At 38.9% G+C, this 13022-nt stretch overlaps 2 protein-coding genes across 3 annotated transcripts in view; one reads left to right on the forward strand and one right to left on the reverse strand.

Moving 5' to 3' along the window:
* LOC127455510 (kinase D-interacting substrate of 220 kDa-like) overlaps positions 1–6517 on the forward strand; it is a 92724-nt gene extending 86207 nt beyond the window's left edge. For both annotated transcript variants that reach the window (XM_051723470.1, XM_051723469.1), the window contains 3 exons: positions 864–962; positions 1913–2143; positions 3684–6517. In XM_051723470.1, the coding sequence (XP_051579430.1) occupies positions 864–962; positions 1913–2143; positions 3684–4775 (1422 nt within the window). In that variant the 3' untranslated portion in view covers positions 4776–6517. The remainder of the gene's footprint in view (positions 1–863; positions 963–1912; positions 2144–3683) is intronic.
* Positions 6518–10397: 3880 nt separating this feature from the next.
* On the reverse strand, positions 10398–12034 carry LOC127455520 (DNA-binding protein inhibitor ID-2-like). The gene is made up of 3 exons (XM_051723494.1): positions 11555–12034; positions 11316–11376; positions 10398–10976 (listed from the first exon to the last, which is right to left on the reverse strand). Exons 1-2 carry the CDS (start codon positions 11903–11905, stop codon positions 11320–11322), a joined length of 408 nt encoding a protein of 135 aa, XP_051579454.1. The 5' UTR covers positions 11906–12034; the 3' UTR covers positions 10398–10976; positions 11316–11319.
* Between the last annotated feature and the right edge of the window lie 988 nt (positions 12035–13022).

The following is a 13022-nucleotide window of genomic DNA, read 5'->3' on the forward strand; positions in this document are numbered from 1 at the left end:
GATGTGATCGCTCGATGCCCCCCAAAGACTCAAACATGACGCAATTCAGCCAAGTGTGAATGTATAAGGTTGTTCAGGCCACAAACATCAACTTTGTTTGATAAACGAAACTACGTCAGCATATTAAAGCTTGGAAGCACAAAGATGACAAAGAAAATGCAGCACAGAACAGCTGTTGCCTTTTGTATCGTAATCTTCAAAGCAATTTTAGCCGCCTCATATTTTTAGCTTTTATGAGCCAAGTCAAATACAGCAAAATTTAATCATCATCACATAATTGAACTCTGTTATATATGCATATAGCACTAGAATATTGATCGGATTTATATATGTTTTGCAGAGACACATGCAATCGAAAAGCAATCTGATCATTCGAGACACATGAAGTGACTGAGCACAAATAGGCCTTTAAAGAGCATGGAGTATGTTCAAAAGTTGGCATGTGAAAATGATACACAAATATCTACAGGATGCTCTGTTGAAGACACAGTGTGTGGTAAACTTGTGTATCCATGTAAATACACATTCATCTATTTGAAAAGACTAGCTTTATCATTTCCATATAGTGCATACAGAGGTTTCACAATAAGGGCTTTCTTTCCAATGGACAACATCTGAAGGATGCAGTGGCATTCCTGATGTCTCCATTAGATATCCAATAGTCAACCTTCCAGCTGTGCTGCATTAGCCTGTATACTTAAACATCTCAATTGTTGTAAAAGTAATCTTTGTTTTACTCCAAACCTGTATATAGAAGCAGTAAATAAAGTATGCTCCAATCAGATTGATAAAGAGTTTATTATTTAACTTTTAAACAATGTATGTTTGTGTCCCATTGTCAAATTCTGTCTCCCTAAATCCAGGCCAATGTGAACGGTCGGGTTCTGTCTCAATGCAACATCGATGAGCTCAAGAAGGAAATGAACATGAACTTTGGAGATTGGCATCTCTTCAGAGCAATGGTAAGATGTCAGCCAACTTGACATAAAAGATTGTTCTTAGTCCCTACAGTCTTTATTGTGTCATCTATTGGTGGTTTGTACTGTTTAAAGACTGAATAATCTCTCTATAGCGAAAGAGGCTAGACGGGGTTGAAATAAGGAACACATGTAGCTGTGTTGATCAGATTTCCATTTGCGCTTATACAAACGAATGTTGTGTTGCCAGCAAGCAGGCAGCCATCTGGTACAAGATGGCAGCTTTCTGGATGAAGGAGGCTTATTGTCAGTGGGAGCTCGGTGTCCACTTGAAGATCTGAATAGCTTGAAGTTTACAAAAAAGTAGCATTCTTCAGGCTGAAAACAAGTCCAAATGGAACTACTTGGGGCTAGTTGTGATGGCGTGCCTCAAAGGTTTCACATAGTACTTCTGTCATTCACATAGATGCTTAGGGCATGGGATTTTTTTCCTTTTGATCCTAAAACTGTTAATGCTATTATCTTATTAAAGAAATATTGCACATACAATGGAAGTCTATAGAGCAACGGTTATATGCTTGCCCCACTGACTTCCATTGCAAGTGCATAACTGGAAACTCATTGTTTTTGTTTATTTTTATAAACTGAGGTACGACTCAAATACTTTCTGTGCTAATTGGCAAGATGCCACCGACATGCTGTCAATAGAATGTAACTTGCATTTAATACAGAATATTATACAGCATCACAATGTTACTCTTTGCTAAAACTCCTGCATTTGACAATTCTGTATTTTTTGCAATCTGCAAAATGTACAGAAACTGTCCTCCAATTATTCCTATACTCAGTGCTTAAATCAAATTGTTTGTCACTGTCATAGCTGGTTAGAACAAAAACTAACATTTACATTTAAGAGATCGCTTTTTGGTGTCATGTCTGGTTAGGACTAAGTATTTGTTCTTTTTAACCATTGCCGTATTTGTGCTATATTGTAGGTTTTAGAGCAGCGTCATATGGAGAACCAGCTGTTGCATGATGAATCGGGAGCATGCAGTGAGCAGAGTAGCAGCGTGATGAGTCAACATGAGCCTCATAGACCTTCTCAAGCACCACGAGACATGACCATCAACCCAGAAAACTTCACATACAGCCTCAACCTGAGCTTTGAAGAGCTCAGCAGTGTGGGACTGGAGGAGTCCGCCAGACAACACAATGCCCAATGTCTGGTGCGTGCTACTACTGTGCACACAAATACATTCAGCTGGACACAACAACACTGAAGTACAGTGTATAAATAAACACAGGTGCACCGCATGCGAAGAACATAATTACATAGAGGCAAACACAAACATGTGCACGCATGAAAACAAATAAAATAAACAGAATTTTTTGTTGTGCTTTTTTTAACTAAACATTTTCTTCGCCATTGCATTTTTGGTTCTAGCTTCTGCTTTCTTAGTAGTCTCTCATCAGTATGAAAATAGCATGTGGTTTACTGGGTGAGAAACAGTTTTTTCTGACCTGGATGGGCAGAGGAAGTAAGGAGCTGACCACACACACTAGAGTAACTCTCTATGACAGAGATAGCTATTCCTGCACTCAGCTGTTAACACTTGGCAAGGTGTCACTGAATATTGCTACACACAAGCAAGAGTTTATAACTGTTTAGATTAGCATAATGAATGTTGGTGTTGAAGATCATTCTGTGTTGACTTTTTCAGTCCATTAAAAGAAATAGTTAACTAAAAAATGTAAATTGTACTACAGCATTTGTGGCATAATATTGATTAACCAAAAAAATTCCTCCCTCGGTTTTCTAAACAATCGCTGTTACAGTAAGGCTCTTGGATTAGAAGTGAATGGAACAAAGTTTTAATATTGGATTTAACTTTACACAGATAAGGTTAATGACACAATAATAATTTTAACATGGATAATGTTTACATCATGTGGCAATAGTTTTTAAATTGAGTGTATTTTTAATGCTTACAGACTGGCCCCATTCACTTCCATTGTATGTGCCTTACTGTAACCATTAAATGTTATTTATTTTTTAAATAAGCGGGGGATGAGACAATTTTTGTTTGTCAGTATTTACTCACCCTTATGTCGTTCCAAACCCATATGGCTTTCTCTCTTGTGCAGAACACAAAAGGAGATATTATGAAGAATGTTGTAATCACTGATTTCCGTACTATAGCAGTTGATAGACTCGCTTTACATCTTAAAAAAGCACCCAAAAGTGTCATAAAATTAGTCCATGCGACTCATGCGTCATATTCCACGTTTTCTGAAGGCATGCAATAACTTTGTATGATGACTTGACTTGATTGAGATTTAAGTCGTTATTCACTTGTGCTGCACTTCCAGCTGTATGCAAACAAAGAAATTGTCACGTGGATCTTAAATGTGCAAGATTATCAGTGAATAACCACTTACATTTCAGTCTTGACCTCACAAAGAGCTATCATATGGCTTCAGAATATTTGGAATACAGCACATGTCCTCATTGGAGTTTGAAAGACATTGGTCACCATCTAATTTTGCTGCATGGGAAATAGCAGCCTGGACATTCTGCTGAATAATTCCTTTTATGTTCCACGGAAGAAAGAAAGTTATATGGGTTTGGAGAGACATTAGAGAGTAAATGATGACAAAATGTTCCATTTTTGGGGGTGAACTATCACTTTAAATACCTGGTTGTGTGTATTTGGTCTCATTTATAGTAATGCTGTCTTTATTAATTGACCCAATCTTCTCATTTAGGCCAACAATCACAGGACAGCCAGTATTTCCAGCCTGAACTCTCAGGAATCTTCCAATGACATCTGTATGCTGACTGATAAACAACAGGCTGAGTATCGCAATGCCTACCAGGAGTACATCACCCACGTGGCCCAGCTTGATGTCTCTGTTCCTGGACGAGAGAATCCTGCTAAAGCCCAGACCAACCTCCAACCCAACTCTGAAGGCAAGTCTATGGAGAATGAGCACGATGGATGGAAACCTTTGACAAAAAAAGGCTCCAAACCTAGAGACAGTGTGACAGACTTCTCCTCTGCCCCAGATGGTGGCCTCCTAGATCCCATCACAGAGGAGGATGAGAAGTCGATGCCTGGATCTGCCAGTAAAGTCCCATTCAGACGCAAAACCAAAGGCCAGGGACCGAGTTACCACAGTGTGCCCAGCGATGAAGAGGAGACAGGGGATGAGGAGACGGATGCCACCCCACTGCTGAGGGAGGAAGACTGGGCTGCTGAGCAAGATCTTGGTCTCTTAGCCAAGAGGAAAAGCTTCATTTCAGACATTATGCTGGACAAGAGATCATTTGACTCTGGCATGAGATCCAGCAGGAGCTCATCTGATCACTCACTACAAGCTGAAGAGATCGATCCAGCTCAGGAGAAAGAGAAGTCCATTGAGAAGAAAAAGGAGGAGACCCATCTGATTGAGCTAGTTCTTGAGAGTCCGGTAAAGAAGCGAGTCCTACCACATAGGTTGAGTAACCTGCAAGAGGAGGCTGTGGCCCGGATGTCCATCTGTTCTGATGCTCTGTCTGAGAGCAGCCTTCTGGCCAGCAGCCCTGAGGAGAGCTGGCCTGCTTCAGCTATGAGCAACCTCAACTGCTCACCTGATAATGCAACACCCAACAACAACATTAACAACAGCAGCCAGCATTCTGTCCTGCAGCAGGAGACACCCAGCTCCACTGACTCCCCATTACTGATTATAGGGCCCGGCTCCAGCACCGAGACCACACCGCTGCCCAACCAGAACCTGCGTGGAATCCACCTGAAGAGAGCAGCATCAACCGGGGCTGCAATTGATGCTTCTGAGGAACGAGAGAGTGTTCTGTAAGAACCAAATGAAAAGGGATAGTTCACCCCATAAGGAAAATTCTGTCATCATTTACTCACCCAAATGTTGTTCCAAAACCATATGAATGTCTTTTTTTTTTTTTTTTTTACCATGGAACACGAAAGGAGATGTTAGGCAGAATGTCAGCCTTGGTCAGCCTTCGCTTTCTTTGCAGGCTAACATTCTGCCTAATACTTATATAAGTTTGGAACAACATGAGGGTGAGTAAATGATGACAGAATTTTCATTTTTGGGTGAACTATCCCTTTAAAGCAATGTAAAGCAGTCTGTAACGAGTGGCAAATTTGTGCATTTTAGTTGTGTGGAGAGGCTGTATTCATTCAACTCTTTAAAACACTATTAGATTAGAACACTTGGATTAGATTCTTTGAAGATTTTACAGATCAGTTCAAAATCATAATAAATGTGCTCTTAGTCAGAGCAGTAGTGCAGAAGTAGCGTGTGTGCTCTTGCGACATTACAGCTCATTAGAGTCCAGACTGCGTCAACTCCCGAACATATTTTCATCTCTCCTCACCCTTCATTTTCCTGTCTAATAAAACAACGGCCCAAGAAAGTGCTCCTAAATTGACTGGATTAGGGAAAAAATAATAGACACGTTGTAGCTCTTGTTGGAGCAGTGTTAAAGGGATAGTTCACCCAAAAATGAATATTCTCTCATCATTTACTCACCCTCATGCCATCCTAGTTGTGTATGACTTTATTTCTTCTGCTGAACACAAACAAAGATTTTTAGAAGAATATCTCAGCTCTGTAGGTCCATACAATGCAAGTGAATGGGCTCCAAAAAGCACATAAAGCCACATAAAAGTAATCCATAAGACTCCAGTGGTTTAATCCATGTCTTCAGAAGTGATATGATAGGTGTGGGTGAGAAACAGATCAATATTTAGGTCCGTTTTTACCATAAATTCTCCTCATTTCCCAGTTGGTGGCGATATGCACAAAGAATGCAAATCGCTAAAAACAAAAGAAGATGATTGTGGAAGTAAAAGTGAAAGTGGAGATTGATATTTTTCTCAACCACACTTATCACATTGCATCTGAAGATATGGATTTGACCACTAGAGTCATATGGATTACTTTTATGCTGCTTTAATGTCCTTTTGAAGCTTCAAAATTTTGGTCACCATTCACTTGCATTGTATGGACCTAAAAAGCTGAAATATTCTTCTAAAAATCTTTGTTTGTGTTCAGAAGTAAGAAAGTCATACACATCTGGGATGGCATGAGAGTGAGTAAATAATGAGAGAATTTCCATTTTTGGGTGAACTATCCCTTTAAAATATGATGCAATAAACAGTTTGTGAAGCCGTTTCTAGTTTCTGATTTGTTAGAGCAAATGTTATTTCATGCTGCTTTGCCAACATTAAAGATGTAGTGTAGATTGGTCCTTATTAACATCATTTAGTAGGGTGGGGATTTAACCACACAGAGTTGGTGTTTTTGCTGTGATCGGTATTGTAAAAGCTGTTACGTATTTGAAATTGAATTGACTGGTTCATTTTGGTCATCCCTCTATTTTGTGTTCAGCGTTGTGTAGTGTTTGGTTAAAATGAGTGAATCTGTTTTTGCACATCAGCGTTACATTAAGAGAAGAGCAAGAAATAACAGTGGTTTCTGTGAGGCATGTTTTGCATGTATGCCAAGTCGTGACATTTCCTCAAACTGTTTTGTCCTATTTTCTCGTAGTAGGCTAATAAACCTGCTTTTTAAATACACTGCGGTCTGATTGTCATTATATTCAAATATATAGCGTAAAACAGGGCTAAAGGCCCCCCAGGTTAAAAGGCACTTTTGATTATATTTTCTCCCAAAACACTAATCAGCAACAAAAACTATCACAGTACTTTTCTTAACACCAGTTTGTCATTGTACACTGCAAAATATTCTTGATCCATGAGATCATTGCGTACAATGTCTAAAGTTTGATTTTGAGGTAAATTGATCTTATATTTTATATATATATATATACAGTTGTGCTCAAAAGTTTGCATACCCTGGTAAAAATGTTGAAATTTTGGCATTGATTTTGAAAATATGACTGATCATGCAAAAAAAATTGTCTTTTATTTAAGAATAGTGATCATATGAAGCCATTTATCATCACATAGTTGTTTGGCTCCTTTTTAAATCATAATGATAACAGAAATCACCCAAATGGCCCTGATCAAAAGTTTACATACCCTTGAATGTTTGGCCTTGTTACAGACACACAAGGTGACACACACAGGTTTAAATAGCAATTAGAGGTTCATTTCCCACACCTGTGGCTTTTTAAATTGCAATTAGTGTCTGTGTATCAATAGTCAATGAGTTTGTTAGCTCTCACGTGGATGCACTGAGCAGGCTAGATACTGAGCCATGGGGAGCAGAAAAGAACTGTCAAAAGACCTGCGTAACAAGGTAATGGAACTTTATAAAAATGGAAAAGGATATAAAAAGATATCCAAAGCCTTGAAAATGCCAGTCAGTACTGTTCAATCACTTATTAAGAAGTGGAAAATTCGGGGATCTCTTGATACCAAGCCAAGGTCAGGTAGACCAAGAAAGATTTCAGCCACAACTGCCAGAATAATTGTTCGGGATACAAAGAAAAACCCACAAGTAACCTCAGGAGAAATACAGGCTACTCTCAAAAATGAGCTGCATGGTCGAGTTGCCAGAAAGAAGACTTTACTGGGCCAATGCCACAAAAAAGCCTGGTTACAATATGCCCGACAACACCTTGACACGCCTCACAACTTCTGGCACACTGTAATTTGGAGTGACAAGACCAAAATAGAGCTTTATGGTCACAACCATAAGCGCTATGTTTGGAGAGGGGTCAACAAGGCCTATAGTGAAAAGAATACCATCCCCACTGTGAAGCATGGTGGTGGCTCACTGATGTTTTGGGGGTGTGTGAGCTCTAAAGGCACGGGGAATCTTGTGAAAATTGATGGCAAGATGAATGCAGCATGTTATCAGAAAATACTGGCAGACAATTTGCATTCTTCTGCACGAAAGCTGTGCATGGGACGCTCTTGGACTTTCCAGCACGACAATGACTCTAAGCACAAGGCCAAGTTGACCCTCCAGTGGTTACAGCAGAAAAAGGTGAAGGTTCTGGAGTGGTCATTACAGTCTCCTGACCTTAACATCATCGAGCCACTCTGGGGAGATCTCAAACGTGCAATTCATGCAAGACGACCAAAGACTTTGCATGACCTGGAGGCATTTTGCCAAGATGAATGGGCAGCTTTACCACCTGCAAGAATTTGGGGCCTCATAGACAACTATTACAAAAGACTGCATGCTGTCATTGATGCCAAAGGGGGCAATACACAGTATTAATAACTAAGGGTATGCAGACTTTTGAACAGGGGTCATTTCATTTTTTTCATTGTTGCCATGTTTTGTTTTATGATTGTGCCATTCTGTTATAACCTACAGTTGAATATGAATCCCATAAGAAATAAAAGAAATGTGTTTTGCCTGCTCACTCATGTTTTCTTTAAAAATGGTTCATATATTACCAGTTCTCCAAGGGTATGCAAACTTTTGAGCACAATTGTGTATATATATATATATTACATTTTGCAAATTTATTTATGTAGCTAATGAGATGAAATGACCTCTGACAAAATATTTATCATTTTCAGTTTTGTTCAAGCTGATTAAATTATAATAATAGAAAAATGTAATAACTGTCTGATAAATGAAAAACATTGTTTTTCTTAAGTGGGGTGAATAGATTTATGAAAAATGTTCAAAGTGGGCTCACATTGACTGATTCAGTCATAATGGAGATTAATTTGTTTATAAATGTGATTGAAATTTGATAGAAAATGTTTAACCCTTGCTGAAGTGGTTATTTTGAATAAGCATTATCTTAATTTATTAATCAAACAAAAGCATCTTGCAGTCTCAAAAGTATTTGCCTAAGTCTATAAATGTTGCCCTATAACTTTTATAACTTTGTTTTAATGAATTTAAATCAAAACGACCTTCCGTTATTATTTTCACACAAATCATGTTGCTTCATCAATATTCAATAAAAATTATTTTATTTTTTCAATCTTGATGCATTTTGACCAGAAAAAAAGAAAGAAAAAAAAAAAAAAAAAACATTTTCCTTAAGATGTGCCTTTAGCCCCATTGTACCCTACATTAAATTACATTGAACTGAAATATTTCAAACACGTATGGTAAAATCTCTTCACTAAATTTGAGTTTTATGACTTTTTTAACAGATACTTCACTAGTGAGGGCAGGTGGGCAAGATACTTATTTTCAAAACATCCACGTGAATTTGATTATTTTGACGAGATTTTGAATGTGTCAGTGGAAGTGTTGGCATTTTCTGCAGAATTAATTAAACTGAAGTGACAAAGGAGCGCTCATTGGTCTCATTTATTTTCAGAGTTGAGGTAAAGCCGCCGGCAGGTGGCGCACTCTTCATATCAAGAACAGTATTGAAGGTGTTGAGGACTAAAGACCTTTTCAGTTCAATACACTTTGCAGGAATGTCCGACAGGAAATAAAAAAAGAACATTTGCTGTTTAGCTTTACTGTTTTGTTGTGCTTTTGTAGGCAGTTAGTACGCTGTATTACATCTATGCTAATGTACGTTTTGACTGCTGTCACATAAATGCATTGCTTTCTTAAAACGCTTGTCTTAAAAATGCGCTTTAACTCTAAATTTGATGTCTGATAGACTATACTAATATTAAGAATTTAGATCTGGTTTATCAGCTGTTTTTTAAATAAGTGACTTAATTTATATTATTTTAGTCAGTCTTTCTGTACTTCACGCGCTGTCCACGACAAAGACTGTGGCGGTAAAATAGCTTTTCATCCGGGTGTCTGATTTATGCCGTTGAGCTCATAATGGCACATAATTACAGAACTGCTTTTGCACACTATACTACAGTTCAAAAGTTCATGGAGAACAAAGTCTGTGACATGTCCTACTTCCAGACACCTTAAGTAGCCTAATGTTTTGAAAAAGGTTAATCGGAAACAAAATTGCTTGGATATCTGTAAACCGCTACATATTGAGAACTGGAATAAATGCCTTTTTGCACAGCCATATGGCAATATAAAAGATGCATTCATTCAGGTTCTTGACAATCATTTGCAAATGTGCCACATGGGTTAAGGGCCAATCCCAGCTAACAATTTTTGGTTCCCAGAACGTTCTGGGAACGTTAGTTTTTGGTTATAAAAATAAAACCTAGAAAACCCATCAGAGAACGTTCTGTGTAGGTTCTTGTTAGGTTGTCACAAAACAACCTCCCTGTAAGTTTATGGTTCTAAAAAAATAAATAAAACCTAAATAGAACCATTAGGGAACGTTCTGTGTAGGTTCTTATTAGGTTGTCACACAAAACCCTCCCTGCAACATTCTGGGAACGTTTGTTTATGGTTACCAAAAAAAAAAAAAAAAATGTTTTTTAAATTAAATAACCAAACGCTAACGTAAGGGGAACGTTCAGTGTTTTCTGGGATGACATCCGCAAGGGATATTCCAGGCAAATCCAATACACTGTGCAATATGGAGTAGATTTGCCTACGAAAGTATAGATTGACATTTTACACAACCATAACAGACCAGTGTCAAATAAAGCATTTGATTTATTTTGTATATATATAAAAAAAAGGTACGATTTACAATATTACTTTTATAAAAAGTCTCAGCATACAGCATAACACTTTGCAGATACTGACAGTCCAATTTCTGCAACTATACAAGATACAACTCTGAGAGTTCACAAGGTTTCATGTCATTTTCAAACGTCCAGTCCTTCATGTGCCAAAAGAATTGACAAAAACAGGCCTAAACTTTGTACAGTAACTAACCACGTCTCCTATTCACACAGTCTTCACAAAACAAAAAAGTCAGACTTCTCATTGCAGAGAAATGGTTCCTTGTGAGCATTTTCATGTTTCCCTCGTGTTTTCAGGGAATATAGTGCTGCTTCTCCACTTGAAGAAGGGACCAAATAAGTATTTTTAGAAGATAAATAACCAAAGTCCAAACTTATTTACACATCACATGGATTGTCCTTTGGGAAGCAAAAAAAGTCTCTTGATTCATTTACAGGAAAGAAAGAAAAAAAACTCCAGACCGAGAACAGAAATGGGAGGAAAAGTTGGTTCCCAGGTCCTGTGTGTTGTTGTGTCTCAATCAAACACCTGCAAAAGATTGAGAAAGAGGCTCATTTAGAGAATGCAAACAGGGCAGAGATCCGGACAGTCTGGCGCCAGAGAGGAAGCCGCAGTTTGAACATTTAACCAAACACTCCGAGACTGAGCAAAACCCCTGCGCTCCAGATGTACACGAGCACAACTTCTGCCTTCTTTCATTCCACCTCTGATGACGCTTATTACATACTTTCACCAACTTTACAGAGCATGTTGTGACATAATGAGGATTCTTAATCTATTTTTGCTTAGTTAAGAGAGTTAAAAGATCGTTTACAACAGTGTGGCATTTACTGCATATAATAAAGCAGTGTGTCAAAGGGCATTTACCTGATTAACGGTAAAGTGTCCTGCTGTCCTCTGTCATCAAGTCTGATTGCAACTCTGGCGTCTAAAAAGGAAAAATGCATTTATTTGCGCTGTCAATAAATCAGTACATTTGATACAGTTGCATTACGGTCACCTTTATGCAAAGAGAATGGCTTAAAGTGAATGGTCTTTGTGACGCATTCTTTTTGGCGTTTTTAAGTTCCATATTTTCCAGACACGACACACAATCACCGATTTACCTGTAACGAGAGGATGCTGATGTCTGTGTTGAGAGTTGTCAGGGGGGTTCTGGATGTCTCCTGCCCCGCTCGCGGGTGATGGAGACTGGTGATCGCCGAATTCGAGTCAAGTGCGATCTGCAGGTCCAGGATATAATCAATGACATGCTGCAGGATTTCCATTTTGCTCACGTTCTTGTTCTGCGGGATACTGGGCACCAGTTCCTTCAGTTTGGAGTAGCAGTCGTTCATGTTGTACAGCAGGCTGAGAGGATCGTCCACCGGGGTCTTGCTCCGTGAGATTCCCAGACTGTGCTCCGTCACGTTCGCGTTATTTTTCCGGAAAGACCTCACTGGACTTATTGCCTTCATGTTGATACCCCTGTTTACAACGGTGCGTTTTTTCGTTGAAAGAATCGTTTTTTTGTTCGAGAGTTCCTCTTTTCACTGATCTGTTGAGGCAAACGCAGTGGATGTGGGAGGCTGGGAGCTGTCATCGCTGTATATATACCCAGCTGGGTGGGTTGTTCACGCGCTGGTTTGGATCGCGTTGATTGGTGCGAAGGGACGCGTCAATCATCGCTTTCGAGGCACGCCATTGGTCGCTGGGATGAGGGGACAAGACCCGCCCATTTCTTCCGCGTTCTTGGCCAGTGAAAGCGGCTGTTTGGGGTGGCGCTGACTGCCTTCAGCTTCCAAAGATAATTTCTCAAATCAGTGTACCTGTTTCCGATCAAGAGAATTAGTAACTTGCCAGCATAGGGGTTGTTTTCACGCTTTAATCGATTTCTATTTAATGCAGCTATCAAAATGTATCACAACAAACTTGGTGTGGCCTCGTGCGCTTGATGCTCAATGTTATAATGCAGGCTACATTTTCTATACAGCAGAAGTATTTTAATAGATACGATATAGACGGGATCTTTTATGTGTGTGTGTGTGTGTGTGTGTGTGTGTGTGTGTGTGTGCGCGTGCTTAAAATATCTAATGCAGTAAGTGAAATCTACTGACAACATTAAGTTGCATGTGTTAAGTTGGAGCCAAACCTTATTTAGCTGTTCTTTATCTATATAGTTTTGCCATTGAAACTGATGTACCAACATCACACAACTTGGCTTACACAAGTGTCATTACATTCCCTTGCTTCTGTATATAACAGATTTGGATTTGTACGTTGTACATACCTGTGTGTGTGTGTGTGTGTGTGTGTGTGTATATATAGTCCTATTGTGTATTTCTATAAATACTTTATTTTCTATTCACTTTTTATTTTTATTCTATTCGTATTATTATTATTAACTCTTGTTGTTGTATTGTTTGTGCACTGGAAGCTCCTGTCACCAAGACAAATTCCTTGTGTGTGTAAGCATACTTGGCAATAAAGCTCATTCTGATTCTAAAACTCAGGTTTGTATGGTATGCAGTTGGTGGTGCGGTCTTAATGTTTATGTTGGTTTAAACACATCATGAACGCCTGAGATTAGGCGAG

This window comes from Myxocyprinus asiaticus, chromosome 17 (assembly GCF_019703515.2).
Source record: "Myxocyprinus asiaticus isolate MX2 ecotype Aquarium Trade chromosome 17, UBuf_Myxa_2, whole genome shotgun sequence".
Lineage (NCBI taxonomy): Eukaryota > Metazoa > Chordata > Actinopteri > Cypriniformes > Catostomidae > Myxocyprinus > Myxocyprinus asiaticus.